The following is an 18,207-nucleotide window of genomic DNA, read 5'->3' on the forward strand; positions in this document are numbered from 1 at the left end:
GCCCATGAGGTTACACGGAATCAGATTTGAGATACACGAGTTCTTATTACTTGAGTTACCTTCTTGGATCAGAATATCTGTATTAAGGAAAAATACTTTCTGGATATTATACTGACGTGAACTCGAAAAGAAAAGTAATTTGGTTTCTGCGGGACTCGAACCTAGGCCCTCTTGCAAACCAAGCAAGCATGCTACCATCTACACTACTTTCCATCTACATCTTTCTTTCTGAGTTTACCTCGGAATAATATCCAGAACATATCTTTTTCCTTGATATATTGGGTTGAGAAAAAAAGCTGTCTATTTCTCTCTATTGTCCCACCATGGGATCATTTACTGAGGTTAAGAAAAGCTGCTAATGCCTCTACTTCAGCACCTCACGCAACAGTCTGTGTAATAAGAAAGGCAGGGTGTGTCTCCAGTTGTGTAGATGGTACCATGCTTTCCGATTTGCAAGAGAGCCTGGGCTTGAAACCCCGCAGATACCAGATAGTTTTTCTTTCAGAGTTCACCTCAGCATAATATCCAGAAAGTATCTGTTTCCTCAATATATTGGGCTGAGAAAAACTTGTCTATTTCTCGAGAACAGAGTTTTCCAACCTTTCTGAACCCAAGGACCAATAAAATGTCTGAAATGATTCGACGGACCTCTTGTGCTCTGTATTATGAGACATTCCTGTATTTTTAGTTGTTTCTAAGTCATTTATACATTTGTGACTTGTTTCTAAGCCATTTATACATTTTTTTCATGATGCTTATTTGAATTTCTAATGTTTACGAAAATCATAAATAAACAGCGTTTTCATAACTTATTATGGTAATTACAGCTATAAATACAAATACAGTAAAACCTTGCTACAACGATGCTCGATATAACAAATCATCCCTAAACAACAATATTTTTCAAGTCTTGTTTGGAAACATCTATGCTCTAATGTTAAATTACTGCATCTCGATATAATGATAATCCCTCTACAACGATATTTTTCTCAGTCTATATAATATTGTTATATCAAGGTTTCACTGTACATCTTTATTTTACAAATTTGTCAGGCTGAATATTTTTCCTCAGTTTTTTAGTGATTTTAAGTACATTTTGGGATTTTGCCCACTTATGGCAACGCTTCTAAAGACAATTGTCGGAGTCCCATATTTTACCGTATTTAAGATGGTCATTTAGTCATTTGAATGTTTTTTTATCCAATAAATTTTTGTTTACAGGGATTTGTAGCAGGTCTTTATTTTCCCACCCTTCGCCCATTTTGGCAGTAATTAGCGAATTCGTCATAAACTGTATTTTTTGGCTGCAATTAGTAATGTCCTAAATACCAATTACTAAATAAATAAATATATATTTGTGATTGCAATTTCTCGCTCTTTTCTTGATGAGGTACGGCAAGCCCCTAAGTATGAAGGTATATTTTTTGTTTGAACATCAATAATATCAATAACAACTGAATAATTTTTCATTCAGTTAGAATCAAATTGTCTGCCTGTGGACCACCTATGCCATCATCACAAACCATTGAGAAACACTGCTCTAGAATATCAGCATTTTGGTTTGAGAAAGTGTTAGTCTGCTTCATGTATTGGTGCCAACCTACTATGTTGAAATTAAGACTGTGTTCTTAAGACAAACTCTGTTTTCCATACAAAAACCATTGTGTTTGGGTGTGGAACTCTCTTGTTCAACGGCACAATATGAACCCAACCATCCCATATGACACGTTTTTGCTATTTGGAATTGTTAAAGTCTGTTTAGCCTGGTTGGTTGTAATTTTGGGATGTCATTGTTAGTTGGCATCCACTTTGAAGAAGTCACTCTGAGCAGAACACCAAATATGCATTCAGCTACAAATACATAGTCAACTTTCCCAATGAGGTAGTGGAAAGAAATGGCGTATAAATGCCCATAACAAACTTTAGGAGTGTGCATGAAAAGGAAGTGTGATGATAACATAGCTAATTAACAACACTAGAAATAACAAATGCAAATAGATTGTTAATCAGGTCTGCTGTGGAAAATGTCGGCTTAAATAATGATAAAGAAATCAATTTAATACATAATATTTTTACCTAGTCACAGGCTGCACAAAATACCCTCACAGGCCAGCTCTGTTGGCCATCCCTGCTGTAGGTGAAAAATATTATCATAGGTTGGTATAGACTAACGCCAAGTCTTGGCGTTCAAAGTTGGGGGCTAAACGCATCAGCACCAAACATTTTTTCCAATCAGAAATAAGAAAAAGATAAGAAAATGGATAAGAAAAACAAATTAAAAATGTGTCTCACCTGAACAACAGCAGCATCCTGCTGTTTCTGATCTTCCTGGGACTTTGATTTCTCGCAGTCAGCAGCAGCAGTGATGCTCCCCTTGTCAGCGGTGGAAGCTTTCGCAGCCTCAAGTTGTTGTTGCTGCTTCTCTTTGGCACGATCCTTCTCCGCCTTCCGCCGCCGGCGCTCCTCTTCTCTCAACCTCTTCTTCTCAATTTCTTTTCTCTTACGCTCCTCCCGTTTCTCCTCACGGATCTTCTAAAAGGAAACGATGGGAGAAATGAATGCCGTGGAAATAACTCTCCGTTAATATAAACTCGAGGGCCATTGCATTAGCTTACACCCTGCCCTTACTACCTGCTTATAGTGATGGGAGAGAAAACAATGACACTGGCATTGTCCAGCATCAGGGAACTAGTTGCTGATGCATAATGGATAAAAAACTATTTTCAAACTTGCAATGATCCTGCACATTTAAAACGGTTTAGGCTGCTGCTGCTAAACTACACATGCACTAAACGGTTTAGGCTGAAGACGACAGCGAAAAATCCTTAGTGGCCACCTAAAACTCACGACCTAAGACTAGCTGGTGCTAGTACAACGGCTCTCAGGTGAAGACCTAGTAAAAAGATTTTAACAGTTCCAGATAATCTCAGTTGCAGTCACAATCACACTTCTCTTTTCACAGAATAGTTTAATCCAGAATGAGGGTCTTTTTGCCTTCGATTATTTTGACATTATACCCAATAATAAGTGAGGGACTGGGAGAATGATCTGAAGAGTGAGTGACAGTCAGTGGGCAAGCAAAAGTTCAGTGAGCAACTGCAAACATTAACTAGAGGGTGAGTGACTGAATCAGATAACAAAGGAGTGAGCAACAGACTAACCAAACGAGTGGCATAGAGAGTGAGTAACCAGGCCAGTTAACAAGCAGATGAGCAACTGAAAGCATGAGTCAGTGAGAAAATGAATGAGCAACTGGGAGAATGACCCAGAGAATGAGCGGCTAAGTCAGTGTGCAAACATGCAAGCAACTGAAGAAGTGATCTACAGAGCAAGTGACTGAGTCAGTGAACAAGTGAATGAGCAACTGCAAGAGTGGCAGAGTCAGTGTGTAAGTAAGTAACAGAAAGGCTGACCAAGAGAGCAAGTGACTGACAAAAAGAGCAAACTGGAGAGACAATAAACCATGTCGGTAAATACAGCCCAGAGAGATCCGGAGAGAAAGTGAGGGACTGAAAGAACGATTTGGAGTGCAAGTAACAAGTCAGTTTTTCAAGTATGTGAGAAACAAAAATGAGCAACCGAAATAGTGAGTATTGTGAGTGACCAAGAGAGCAAGCAAATGACTGAACAACTCACTTCAATAATGTCAAAAACAATCTCAGTCAGTACAGATTTGCGATAACGGAAGAACACATTCCTCACCTGTTGCTCGATTTTCCTCTGCTTCAGATATTCTATCAGTGGCGTCGTGATCTTCGGCACGCCGTTATTAGCTGCAATCAATCAACAAGACACAATACAAGTTTAAAAAAAATCCAACACATATTGGTCGAACACCAAACGAGAAAGAGTGGCCAATAAAAATAAACAAGAACTACCTCTGAGTTCCTTCTCTTTTGTTTCAATCTCTTCTAGATAAGCTTCCGCTGGTGGGAGGCTGCTCTCATCTGGTTTCTTCAGGTTTTCGAGGAAACTCAAGTAATCGGGATCTGACAGAGAGAGAAAAAGAAATATATCAATACATTATTGGTAGCCTTATCCTCTGTTGTCATTTTCCTCTGCCAGATTCCAGAACAGAGATGCTAATCTTCTGCAATGTTCCCTGTAACATATCAGTAGATCTAGCGCAAAAAAAAACGTATTAATTTCAAAACTGCGTTGTTTAAAAGATGTAAAATGTTTATATTTTTTTCACCAAATCATTGGCGGTCAGCCACGGTAATCGCATGCTTGGCAATCAGGGCTGATCTGATCTATTGCCATTTTTGAATTTGTGAAAACTTTGATTTCTAACATGAATTAATGTGCGAATTTTTATAAAATGTCAGTGAATAGGAGACCTGTACTACATGCATGATTTTATTCACTTATAAATTATGGTACAATTATATGGGGGTGGTGATTATAAAACTAATTCACCTTTATTTTCAATCCAAAAAAAGAGTTTTCAAAACTTTGAGTCGGGGTTAGTCTCATTCTTCCACAATTTTTACAAATCTTAATCTACTTCCTTTGTACCTATAATGCTGTTTTCCATGTATCATTCTTTCCCTAAATCGTAATAAAGGCTTATGCAATTTGAAAGATAATGAATTCGAGCGAAGACCTCATATGATTTACCATATTTTCCTACTTTTAGGAAAAGAATTTCCCATAAACATTTTTATTATTTAGCTTTGAAATTATATAATTCAGATTACCACTAGAAATTCAAAATATACCCACACCCACGACATTTAAAAATCATTATTCAAATCATTAATTTCAATAGACGATGTAGACTCTTATTTTTATCTTTAGGAGCAGCAATAATATTTATTCACTTTAGCTTTGCCACTTTATATATATAAAACTGATTTTCTGTCTGCGTGTGTGTATATGTTCTCTATACAAATCTACAATTTTAGATCCATTGTCATCACAAATTTTGCATATATACCAAACGGGACTGGCTTGAATGATAGGCTACTTTAAAAGTTTGTCAGACCTGAGGAAATGCCCAAAATGGGTGAAAAACTGCCGAGAAACAATGGTTTCTCAGCCTCAACAATCACTTTCGGAATGTTTACTTCGGTTACCGTGGTTTCCTACCAATGAGTTTCAGACATGTATATGCCTTTACAATGGTTTGTCACTTCTTTAATCCTGTCAGTATATGTATAATAATTTATATGCCTTTATAATGGTTTGACACTTTTCCAATCCGCCCAGCAATTGAAGAAAACACGGGGAGTGCTGGGTATTATAGTTAGTTATGTATATTTTTCAATTAAAAAGAAAAAGTTGCTCTTGTTTATACAAATACAAATACAAATACAACGCCACAACAGGCAAATTGCCCAACGAGGTGGCTGACTTAAGAACATCATGGATCCCCGAGCCCCTACCTACTACTGTTACACCACACATGCACCCCGCCCCCCGCGGAACCCCCCAACGAATCGGTACATGCGTGAATGTGCGTGTACGTGTAGTGCAACCTGACGTAAAGTTTTGTTTCTGTGTAATGTTTGTTATGTGTAGTGCTATCATCTGCCCCCAGTGTTTACTAACTATGAGTGAAGTGTTATGGTTGAATGATTTACCGTTGTAGGACTGTTGCTCTCTGTGGCGAGACTTTTTAACGGGGAGATCGGCTCGCATTTGCGCCTTGAAGTTGGGAACCACAGAAAACCAACTTCAGCCGACCACCACTGTGGGGTTCGAACCCGGATCCTCGCATCACGAGTCCGGCACTATAACCACTCGACCACCACAGCGGCACGGTGTGGTGCCTATGTATCTGCGAGTTTCATTCCCCCCCCCATATATTATTTATTTAATGTTTGTTTATTTTAAATTTCTCGTCATGCATTAATAATTTTGTCTTTTTTGTGTTGTTTGTGAGTGCATTTTTTCGTCATTTGACATTGATAATTTCGTCTCTTTTATGTTGCATATGTATTTTTTTTAATGTTTCTGCTCATTATCATATTCTTTTTATTTTACTCATTAATTATCATGTAAATTTTCAATTATCTGTACAGGCATCATAGCCTCTCGATGATAAATATGTTTTACAAAATTAATGTTAAATCTCTATGCTAAAAATGAATAAAATTTGATTTGATTTGAAATAGTGACATAACCGTTGCGAGATGGGTTGGTGTTGTAGTGCGACATAGTCCGGATAGATGACGCACCCTCCTCTTGTAGCTTCTTATGCGTATAGTTCTTTTTGTAATGCATCTTAATCCTTGTAGATGGCGCACCCTGCTTAAGGTCTTGTGCGAACTTTGTTTTAAGTTTAGTGTTTAACTAGTACTGCTCATGTGTAAACATGTCGTTGAACTCCTAAATAATTATACAGTAATAAATTGTTATTGCTTGTTCATAGTGTGGTAGCCTGTTTGGTCCGACATTATTTTTGTTTTGACTATGAATAAAAGTCTCTCTCACAAAGAATTAATAGGCATTTACTGACATATTCTACAGTCACATTTACCTTTGTCTTTCGAAGAGTGATTGATTCACATTTTCATTGATAATTTTGCGTTTGTTTAGAAAGTTATCTTATAATTAACAGGTTAAACAAAACTAATTATAGACTCTAGTTTAGTAGTTCGTAATCTTTTTTTCCCCTCTTCCTGCTTGGATAGTGCTTTTTTATCTGTTAGGAAATTCATTTTTTATGCAATGCCTGTTGCATGTCAGAGTGTACTTATGCTAATGGAGTTACAGTGAGTAGGTCGTCCCACAGACAAATGCTTATGAATATTGTTGTGATCGTAGAACGTGTGAGATTATATATTTGAAATCGTTTTTTGAAATTGCAGAAGTTCTTGGTGAAACTTCTTCCGCTGATCGAACACAACCCTGTGGATCTGTGAAAAAAATTTGTGCCTTCTGCATTTATAAAAAACGTCGAATGACAAGGTTCAGTTGTACCAAACATAAAAAATTCATGTGTATGGATCACCACTCTTTATTATGTGTCGATTGCTCAGAATAACTATTGTGTTCACTTTCATTTCGGAAAATTAATGATTAATAAACAACTTTTCAGATTTAAAGTGTGTTTTATGGCTCATTGTATTCTATAAAACAAAAATCATCAATATAACACGTTCGTCTGAGAGACAAATGTTTATGAATAGTGTATCTCCCATGCATGTTTATGAATCTAGGGTTAATGACTAATAGCATGTGAGCATGAGGGTGACCAAAAGAGTGACTTAGAGACACAGCTGTACTTACAGGAGTGGGAGATGGGTTAAGTGGGTTACAGAACAGGGTAGTGAATTCAAGGAAAGAGTAGTCTAGAAAATTAGGGGAGAAGGGCAGCAAAGTTGATGTAGACCACAGGCGGCAAAACCATAAATGTGCCTCTAGTTGTGGCCCTGACAAAAAGGGAAAAGGACAGAAAAATCTGTGCGGCCCACAGACAGCAAAACCATAAGTGTGACTCTGCATGTCGTCTTGGTCCTTTGTCACTGCTAAATCTTTCACATTAGTTCCTGACCACAGACTGGTCACCAAACTCCAGCCATAGATGTGTTTGAACGTCTGCTGAAAAACAAGATGTCCTGACGGAACATAGGCCATGATGAGAGGGATAAGTTTTATTTTGTCGTATGAACTATTGAATTCAGTAGACATTAGAGTCTGACCGTAATATGTAAGCAATACAATTTTTTATGAATGTTATGAAATAGAGAAATCTAATTTGTCATAAATAAACGATCCGTTGAGATAAAAACTGATATCTGATGAATTCATTTTGTTGTTGGCATATTTTGCGTCAGTTAGATGTGTTAATTAGTTTGGGGATGTGCAACGAACTATGTTGAATCCTGTTACATTCTTCAGTATAATACAGATAACCCCCAAACCTGTATCGATAGTTCCGCTTTTTGCATCCCTTTTCTTGTTTCTTCTCCTTGGAATCTTCTGGAATGGCGCAAACTCCACTAGAGCTGGATACTCTCCACCTGCAAACAAAAACAAACAGTGGCATTATTCTTGATAGTTGGTTACAGGCACATTTCATTCTACAATGTAAAAAAAACATTATTTGAGTCAAACCTTTTGAATCGACGAATACGTAGCCATCGAATTTGTCCTTGAACACATATATATCATTCTGGTAAATGAAGTTCACGTAAGCCCTCGAGAAAGCGTTTTGACCCAACCTGTTGGAAAGAAAAGTTTGAGCATTATGCATCTTAATAATAGCAAAGGCAAATGATAGAGAAGTTTGTCGCAGCTGATTCACAAAAAAGCCAATATTCCCAAAAAGCAGTTTGCCACAATGTGTATTCTTGAGTGAGCAACCAAGACAGCGAGCAAGTGACAAAGTGAAAGATCGATTAAGAAAGAAAGAGAACAAGTGAAAAAAATAAGAGAAAACAAGAAAGCACTCGCTCTCATGGTCAATTAATTTACTTATTTGGTTGCTCATTTATTCAACTATTCACTCCCTTAGTCAGCCACTATTTCAGTCACTCGTTCTTTTTGTTACTCATACCACATGCAAACTGACTTGCTCACTTGCTCTCTGGATCACTCTTTTGATTTCTCTCATCTTTGAATACTAACTTTGTCACTCTTTCATTTGCTTGCTAACTGACTTGATCACTCTTTCGGTTGGTCACTTAATCCCTAGTTGAGTCTTTCTGTTGCTCAGTTGATCACTTTTTCAGTTGCTCACATGTTTGCACATCGACTCTGTTGCTCACTCTCTGGGAGCCCTTCTTCCAGTTGCTCATTTGCTTTCTCGTTAATTATGTCACAGGCTCTAGGTCAGTCTTTCTGCCCTTAACTGGCATTCTTTCTGCTGCTCACTCACTGACTCGACACTCGCTCCCTATGTCAGTCTTTCTGCCGCTCACTCACTGATTCAATCACATGCTCTCTAGGCCAGTCTTTCTACTGTTCAGTCACATGCTCTCTAAGTTAGTCTTCCTGCCACTCACGCACTCACTGACTCAATCACTCACTCTCTGGGTCAGTCTTTTCATCGATCACACACTCACTCAATCATATTTGCTCTTTCTACGCCAGTCTTTCTGCCGAGAGAACCGAGAGACACCTAGGCTCTATCACACAAGGTGATTTAAGCGCATTATCCCATGGGAATGTGGGTGTCTCTAGAGATTTATTGAATATTAAAATTTACATCGCTGGCCATCACTGGCAGCGAATACAAGTTTTTATACATGGGCAGGTGCAATCATGCACATTGCCAGTGATTTCCAGCAAACATAATCAAATCAAAATAAAATGAATCAAATCAATAATGTGTATAAAATGAATCAGCAATAAATTAATAATACGAGTTCATATTGTAGTAAACGGATGCAGTTCTTGATAATATATTAATATGATTTCCAGTCAGTCACATTTTCCACACAAGTGCTAACTTCAAGCGGATATTCTTTGCTGTTGTGTGGGCAGCCACCTGCAGATACAAGGTGAACTCGAAGACATCATGTTCGGGGCACAGAGCTGCTGACTGTTGCACTAAAGAATCTAGTCATGATTCCACTCGATTAATTGCTCTCAATGCCAGTGTTTCTGCCACTCAGTCACCTGCTCTCTAGGCCAGTCTTTCTGCCACTCAGTCACCTGCTCTCTAGGCCAGTCTTTCTGCCACTCGCTCACATAGCCACGTAGGGGTACTGGAAATTCATGAAACTGATATGGTGTTATCAAGCCCAGACGTGCCAAGGACGCTACAATATCAATTTAGACTTCGATTCTTAGACCACAATTTATCATATTTTGGTGATTTATAGTCTTGTATTCAGACTTATTCTGTCATACAAATTTATCTTTCAGGAACGCTTCGCTATCTCCTTGAGATGGAAAGAGGGGTGTGTCTGGTCCTTCGATATTCAATGCCACTCGCTTACTGACTCAATCACTAGTTCTCGATGCCAGTCTTTCTGCCACTCACTCATTCACTCGATCATTTGCTATAGACTTTGACAAACCACTTGTCACGCCCGGGATCTTAATGAGTACCACGAAGCAATCCAATGTAATTTGAGTCGAGATTGAACTCTAAACAATTATTTTGATATGACAAAATTTACTATTTAAATTTACAGCTTAGATATTAACAAAATGGAATTTATCACCATGCCGAACTATGATCTGCCAATCCACACATCCAGTCTATGGAAAGTACTGTCCAGGCCATGCTCCGGATGTCCTCTTTGATCCATCTGAAATGAGTCAACTGTTCTTTCACATCTGATTTTCCTTGCATCAAGAAGAGGCACTCACAGATTCTGGAATGTTGCTGAAGGGAGAACAAAATTCATAGCTTTGATGCATAGCATAGCTGCCAACTTTTGAAAATGAAAATTCGGGAGATTTTCGCGCACACCCATATTTTATGCTAAAACCACTCCCTAATAAATACAATAGGGATTTTTCCAAATAAAATAGGGATTTTCCAAACATAAAAGTTAAAGCGTAGGGAATAAAATCCCTACTCAAAAACTGAAGTCAAATTAAAATAGGGATTTTACACACATGGAAGTAAAACCCTTGGGAATGTGAAATTCCTACGCAAAAAACAAGTGAAATTGGAGGCCAAAACTTCAATGATGTAAAAATAAATATTGTGTTCAATCAGAAACGCTGTGAACACAATCAGAATCTTCGCGAATGACCCCAAAATCATCGGAAGATGAAGGAAAACACCGTCAATTTTTGAAGAACACTGACTTTTTGTGACACTTGCTCGATGGTTTTTTTTTCATTTCACATGAGTGATGATGGCAGTCTTTCCATGACCGATGTTTATGTCCGTAACACAACTTGTACAAAAAGGAAAAGTAGGCCCTCTTCTGGAACGTTTGATGAAAGGAAATTCATCGGAATAAGTATCTTTAAAATTGATTAAATGTTTTTTTGCTTATCAGTATTCATGCTTTGTTATATCGCACGTACGTAACTTCAACAAAAAAAATTTTGACCACATGCGCGTCACTAGAATCTTCAATTATTATCCAGGACTATTGGCTGCTAAGCCATTTCCCTGCACGATAAGACAAACAACTTTCTTGTTACCATCAGAGGGTTTGTAAAACTTCCTTAAAAAGGGAATTTCCCCATTTACGACGTGTGACGTCATTTCGAAAGGGGAAAAAAAGAGGCTTCATGCCCCACAAGAAATTCCTTAGGGATTGTTTTCATGAACGGGGATTTTTTTTAACGAAGTAGGGAATTTTTAGGGACAATTAGGGATTTTTGTGATTTTCGTAAAAATTCGGGAGATTTAAGAACTTTTCGGGAGGTCGAGCTATGAAGCTAAAATTCGGGAGATTCCCGAAAAATTCGGGAGACTTGGCAGCTATGGCATAGAATCGCCAAGAGGAGTCGGATTTGACTAGACGATCAACTGAGAGATGAAGCAATCGGGGGAAGGGAAGTAAGCCTGTGATGATCGCCTGAACAGCTGACATCGTCACTACATTATATAGCTGCAGCATCAGAAGAGGTAGCCAATCACATGTTATGAACCGTTTGTCACAACTCGGATCTCAATGAGTGTCACGAACAATCCAATGCAATAAGAGTCTAAATCTGAACAATTTAGACTTATTTCTCAAACTTTTAACAATTAATTTTTAGGAATTTTGACAAATATTTAACATATCACCATATATCTCACTGTTCTGGTACACCAGTCTGCACTCCAGGATTGTCAGTCCATAGGGTGACAGCAGATAGTTCATTGGAATTGTGTCGAGCATCTCCTTCTGTCCATGAGCCTTAGAGGATAAGCTAGTGGATGTCAGAAAAGTAGATGAAGTTACTCATTTCTATATTTGCATATTTTTCAAATTTTCATAATTCTGGATTCACAATGTGGCAACAGCATCCATGACATCATCTTCCAAAACAACAGTCAGCTAGACGTCTCGGCATTGATGTTTACAGATTGGAAAGACGTAAGGCACACCATCATCGGGCTTACATCCGGCGATCTAACTTGAAATATTTAAGTGAGAATTTGATCAATCAGTTTTACATTTAGATTAGCAAGCACTTATTTGAAAAATGCCACCTGCCGCAGGTCCGTAAAGTTACATTTACATATCCCGTGAATTATTTTTCCTTACTCTGGAAGGATGACGTAGCAACTGCAACACTGATTTAGGGTAAACAATCTTGTAGGTGTTTCTGGACCACGATACGGTACCACAGCTCACGATCTTGGACAGATACTGGTTAATTTGTAATATTATAGTGAGAAAAATTATTATTTATTAAAATTATATTAATCAATAAGCACTTATAGGATAGGGCGGTCCCGCTCCACCTGCTGTGGATACGTATCATTACACTATGTCAGTCTTTCTGCCACTTGCTCACTGACATGTTTACAGGGGGCTTAGTGAGCTATAGCCCAGGGAGGTAAGTTCGGAAAGGTGGCGAATTGTAAGGATGAGTGGCGAAGAAAATTTGCACACAATGGGAGAAGGGCAGTAAAATTTTATAACCATGAATCTGCCTCTGCCCAGAGAGTGAGAGACTATGTCAGTGAGTGACCTAGAGAGTTTGCAAGCACATGAGTAAACAAAACAGTGTCCAAGCACGTGAGTGAGCAGAACAGTGCCCTAGCGCATGTGCAATCATGTGAATGAAAGAAAGAGTGATGCAAAGTGCATGCAAGCATATGAATGGCTGAAAGTGTGCAAACATGTGAGTGACCAAAACAGTGTGCTATATGTGAATGGCGAAAAGAGTGACCTAGAGAGTGCATGAGCATAAGAGTGATAAAATGCGTAATTATATACTCCTGAAATCAGCCCTGAGCTACATTACACACATACATCCATCATGCTTACCTGAGATCAGCTTTAACGAAGTAGAAATAATCATGGTCGGGTATCGGTGCCACCTGCTCTAAGAACTGATCCTCCGTCATGGTTGGTGGCAGCCTTCTAACAACGACCTGGATTTAAAACAAAAGACACAATATTATATGAAGAGGACAACTTTTTCGAATCATAACAAGATGAAAATATTTAGCGATAATCCAGTGGAAGACGCTGCCCGCTTCCAATTTCTTTCAGAAACTCTTTGACGCTTACTTGATGACTAGCTAACCATCTTTGACCTGAATCGTGTCTACCTCATCTCCATTTGCAGCTGAAGATATCTGCCTCAGCTATTTCACAGCTGAAGACATCTGCCTTGACTCATTTGCAGTAAGATATATGCCTTGGCTTTATTCGCAGCTGAAGTTGTATACCTTTACTTCATTGAAAGCTGAGAATGTCTGACTAAACTTCATTTGCAGCTGAAAATGTCTACTTCTGCTTCATTTGCAGCCAAAGACATCTGCTTCGGCTCATTCACAGCTGAAGATACTTGACTCTGTTCCAATCACAGCTGAAGATGTCAGCCTTTGCTCAGGCACGGAAGTGAGGGCAACAGGAAGGATCAGCCCTCCCAAGAGCAGAATACATATGGGGAAAATTTGTCTGTTCCATAACATACGGAAATTCGAAATGAACTTACACAATTCACCCTTCCCGACACATCGTCCTGGATTCATGTCTGGGTGAGAACAAGCATTAGGCACGACACTACAGCGAAGAATAAAGAAGTGTTCGATGAGTCAACGATTTTATAGTGTCTAAACAAGCAGGGGTACAGGTGCTGTATAATCCAGACCGCCAAGGGCGCTGTAAGTCGCCAACGCCTGCGCTCTCAGTTCTGCCGACCTGCGCTCTCACTTATTTTGCCGGGTTGTCATTGTTCTAGATTGTTCCTCGGTAGCTTCTTTCTCGAAGCTTCCATTACCCATCCATTATAGATGACGTTTAAAGTGCGGGCAATTCAAACGGATAACAGCGTTTTTTTCCCCCTTTGTGCAGTAGCGTCGTTGTCTTGGATTATTCCCGATTACCTTTCGCTAGTTGTTTTTAGCGTGTCTTTTCAAACGTTTGAACAGTCATTTAGTTTTTTTCGTTCCGAGCGATCGCATTACACAAACCGGATTACATTTTCGTCGACCGGTAAGGTTGTATCCTCTTTATTTATTTTTCTTATTAATATTCATTATTTATTTAAAAGAGTCTGGATACCCGGAAAAAGTCCGGGTTTTAATTTTGTTATACCTAGAATATACTTAATTATACATGCAGGACCAAGTTTTAGTTTTTTTATACCTAGAATATAAACTGAAGAGCCAAAAAAAACTGGTACAGGCATGCGTATGCAAATAAAGAGATATGGAACCAATCAGAGTACGGCGCTGCGGTCGGCAACGCCTATATAACACAACAAGTGTCTGGCATAGATGTTAGATCAGTTACTGCTGCTACAATGGCAGGTTATCGAGATTTAAATGAGTTTGAACGTGGTGTTATAGTCGGAGCACGAGAGATGGGACATAGCATCTCCGAGGTAGCTATGATATTTGAATTTTCACGTATGACCATTTCACGAGTGTACCGTATATATCGGAATCTGGTAAAAAATTAAATCTATGACATCGCTGCGGCCGGATAAAGATCATGCAAGAACAGGACCAACGACGACTAACGAGAATCATTAAACGTGACAGACGTGCAACCCTTACGCAAATTGCTGCAGATTTCAATGCGAGGCCATCAACAAATGTGAGAGTGTGAACCATTCAACGAAACATCATCGATATGGGCTTTCGGAGCCGAAGGCCCACTTGTGTACCCTTGATGACTGCACAACACAAAGCTTTACGCCTCGCCTGGGCCCGACAACACAGACATTGGACTGTTGAGTACTGGAAACACGTTGCCTGGTCTGACGAGTCTCTCGGTTCCAATTGCTTCGAGCTGATGGACGTGTATGGGTATGGAGACAACCTCATGAGTCCATGGACCCTACATGTCAACAGGGGACTGTTCAAGCTGGTGGAGGCTCTGTGATGGTATGGGGCGTGTGCAGTTGGTGTGATATGGGACCCCTGATACATCTAGATACGACTCTGACAGGTACGTAAGCATCCTGTCTGATCACCTGCACCCATTCATGTCCATTGTGCATTCCGACTTGGACAATTTCAGCAGGACAATGCGACACCTCACACGTCCAGAATTGCTACAAAGTGGCTCCAGCAACACTCTTCTGACTTTAGACGCTTCCGCTGGCCACCTGAATCCCCAGACATGAACATTATTGAACATATCTGGGATGCCTTGCAACGTGCTGTTCAGAAGAGATCTCCACCCCCCTTTTACTCCTACGGATTTATGGCCAGCCCCGCAGGATTCATGGTGTCAATTACCTCCAGCACTACTTCAGACATTAGTCGAGTCCATGCCACGTTGTGTTGCGGCACTTCTGCGGGCTCGCGGGGGCCCTACACGATATTTGGCAGGTGAACCAGTTTTTTTGGCTCTTCAGTGTACTTATTTATACAACATGCAGGACCGTTGTTTATTTAAATATACTATTATATCTCTTTTACGTTTCATGATATTTTTCATATTTAAATGGGTTTTTATTATTGTTTTCTATGCTGGCGATTTTTTTTTTTTTTTTTTTTGGCGTCCGCAGTGTCTAACGCCTTGGCGACTTTTGGTCGGGTCGTTGGACATGTTTGGCGCAGGAAAAAAAATCGCCAGAAATCGCCAATCTCTGGATTAAACAGCACCTGTTCCCAAGCAGGTCCATAAATTACGGTTGGGGATGGACGAGTTACTGCGCACGATTAGCCCATGAGGAAACAGGCCCAGTACCCACAGTCCAGAGGTCAAGTTAAAAGAAAAGAAACACTGCGTAATATTAGGAAGTGGACGCTCTAATCGAGTCCACGTGCCATATAAAAGCGGATCCGACATGAAATCGGTGTCGGACCCACTTCATCTCCATAATTGCAACTGCGATGTATGTGTGATAAGATGTCCGTGGGGGGACGCCTCCGCCAAGAGTTGTGAAATGAATTATTTCGGATAAAATGTCGGATATATCGGGGAGTCATTACCTTGGTCAAGAAGTTGGACTTGTCCCTCTTGGCCCTGCCGCCACCGCCGGACTTGTAACTGTCCGAGCGCTGCTTATTTTCATTGGAATCTTTAATCCTATCTTGAGCCATGTTTACCAACAACAACGCTCACGTAATGCGGACGGCTTTGACCGCCGGTGGAAAGGGGAAAGGGGGGGGGGAAAGCACTCTCTCACTGGAATAAAGGCAGATGCCAAGGGGATGGTCATAGTAGCTAAAAGCCCTGTATAATTATTATTGTAAGGCCGGGTGTGCCAGACGACCGCGATTATCGTCACAGGACAAAGTTGACGGAACGACGACGGCCATGACGAAATGCACCACCAGCTGTCAGACGAGCAATGTGTTTTCAAGTTAAGAACTAGTTTCATAGGGGAAGGAGGGGGGGGGGGGCAACCATTCAATTATTGCGTCAGCACCGATTGGGGAGGGGTGGTTTCGGGTTTGCTGACTTTTGATGCCAAGGGGGAAGGGGTGTTTGAATGATGCTTACGTCATCAACCACTCTTCACAAAAATATCAAATGTTCTTTCTGGGGATGCATAAAACAGAAAAACCCTTTCCGTAGTTTGTCGGCATCTGCGAACTAACATTCTCCCTATTGAGGTGTCCTCTACAGAGCCGCTTTAGTGATCTCTACTGGTTCCGCGAATTCTTCAAGTGATCTGGGAAATTCAAAAATTCTGAGAATTTTCCGCATATTTTCTGAAATTCCAAGAATTTTCCGCATATTTTCTGAAATTCCAAGAATTTTCAGCTCATTTTACGATGTTTTCGGTATTTTCGACTCATTTTTCGAAATTCTGGGAACTTTCTGCATATTTACTGAATTTTTTTGTAATTACTTTATTGTCTAAAAGGAATTTCCAGCCCATTTTCTTTAATTTTTGGAATATGAAGCTAATTTTCGAAATTCTTGGGCTTTTTAATAATCGTAAATGGCATGGGTAATTACGTAAATTTTTGAATAAAGTTTTTTTCGATGTGAAATTAAATAAAAATTATTGAATTTTTTGTAGAGTTCATTGACAAATCTTTGATGACAAAGACCTTCTCAGAGAAGTTTAAGAGTAGATGAAATTTCCCTTTCCACTGTAATCCAAAGGTGTTTGCAAGCGCATTAATTATAATAATTTCATATAACCGTTCTTATGATTAATTAAGACTTTAAGCGGCAATGATGAGATATATGGTCTCCATAGAAGGCTCTTATTTTAGCATTGGCAAGCCCAGATATTTTTTAAAGTACATTTCTCAATGGGAATACTTTTCCCCATACACCTTTTAGTTGCACCTACTGAAATTCCGAAGAAAGCGAACTTCATTAATAAAAGATATGGCGTTCTGAAGGGGGAATTTGCGAGTCTAATTCACGCTTAAAGTGTTCATGAGTATATAATATAAACTTGAGATACGTTTTGCTCTAACTATTAGAGCAAAACCTATGTCAATGAAATTGATTAGATTAATCTCAAATTTTCTGCTTTTCAATTTCCTAAACGCGAAAGTTCAAATAGAATTACTGAATGGTGAGTGAGCGTTGAAACATAAGAAAACTCACTTTTTTGTGTGTGAGGAACAAACAATACATTCAACTTTATTACTTACGCATGATGTTAATGCATACTATAGACCAGCGGTTCTCAACCCTATTTGACTTGCGGAGCCACTCTGGTGTATATATATATATATTTCAGCTTGAGAATTAAGTGTTCAGTCCAAACATACTTATCAGATAAAAAGTTTTCGGTTATACATTTACTGGACGTTATAAATTAACAGAAACGTTATGCTTCTTTTTGCGATCGGGAGAAATATAAGTTCTCGTTTTCTTTACAATGGTGTAGACAGGTCTATGTGAACGGGTTGAGCGAAATGAAGGAAAGATGTCTTTTTTCAGTTAATCATTCAGTGTCGTGGTTTTATTTTAATAGACACATAAAATAATAGAGCTTCACTGAATTTTTACTTAATTTGGGAAATTTTTGAAATTTTCAGATCGTTTCCTGAGATTGTTGAAATAATCAGTTTCTTTCCTGAGATTGTTGAAATAATCAGTTTCTTACCCAAAAAGAAAACCTCTGAAATTCTCAGCTTCTCTTAAAGAATCTGTGAAATTCTCAGCTTATTCTCTCGCAACTCGTCGAGTTTGAGGGATGTTATTGTCAATTCTTTGAATTTCTAGCTCACTTTACTAATTTCTGATAATTTTT

The 18,207-nt window shown here is 39.1% G+C and overlaps 1 protein-coding gene across 2 annotated transcripts in view; it reads right to left on the reverse strand.

Annotated features, from left to right (window-relative positions):
* LOC149067888 (uncharacterized) overlaps positions 1–16,123 on the reverse strand; it is a 54,356-nt gene extending 38,233 nt beyond the window's left edge. Inside the window, exons 1-7 of one of the 2 annotated variants that reach the window (XM_089252400.1) lie at positions 15,974–16,111; positions 12,846–12,952; positions 8,065–8,171; positions 7,872–7,970; positions 3,879–3,989; positions 3,703–3,773; positions 2,293–2,529 (exon numbers count right to left, since the gene is read on the reverse strand). In XM_089252400.1, coding sequence (XP_089108526.1) covers positions 2,293–2,529; positions 3,703–3,773; positions 3,879–3,989; positions 7,872–7,970; positions 8,065–8,171; positions 12,846–12,952; positions 15,974–16,084 — 843 coding nt within the window. In that variant the 5' untranslated portion in view covers positions 16,085–16,111. Of the gene's footprint in view, positions 1–2,292; positions 2,533–3,702; positions 3,774–3,878; positions 3,990–7,871; positions 7,971–8,064; positions 8,172–12,845; positions 12,953–15,973 lie in introns of both variants that reach the window. The other variant, XM_089252399.1, reaches the window with a different exon arrangement.
* Between the last annotated feature and the right edge of the window lie 2,084 nt (positions 16,124–18,207).

This window comes from Pholcus phalangioides, unplaced genomic scaffold, assembly GCF_987345545.1.
Source record: "Pholcus phalangioides strain wild (caught in Gottingen) unplaced genomic scaffold, Ppha-v1.0 ptg000028l_1, whole genome shotgun sequence".
Taxonomy (NCBI): domain Eukaryota; kingdom Metazoa; phylum Arthropoda; class Arachnida; order Araneae; family Pholcidae; genus Pholcus; species Pholcus phalangioides.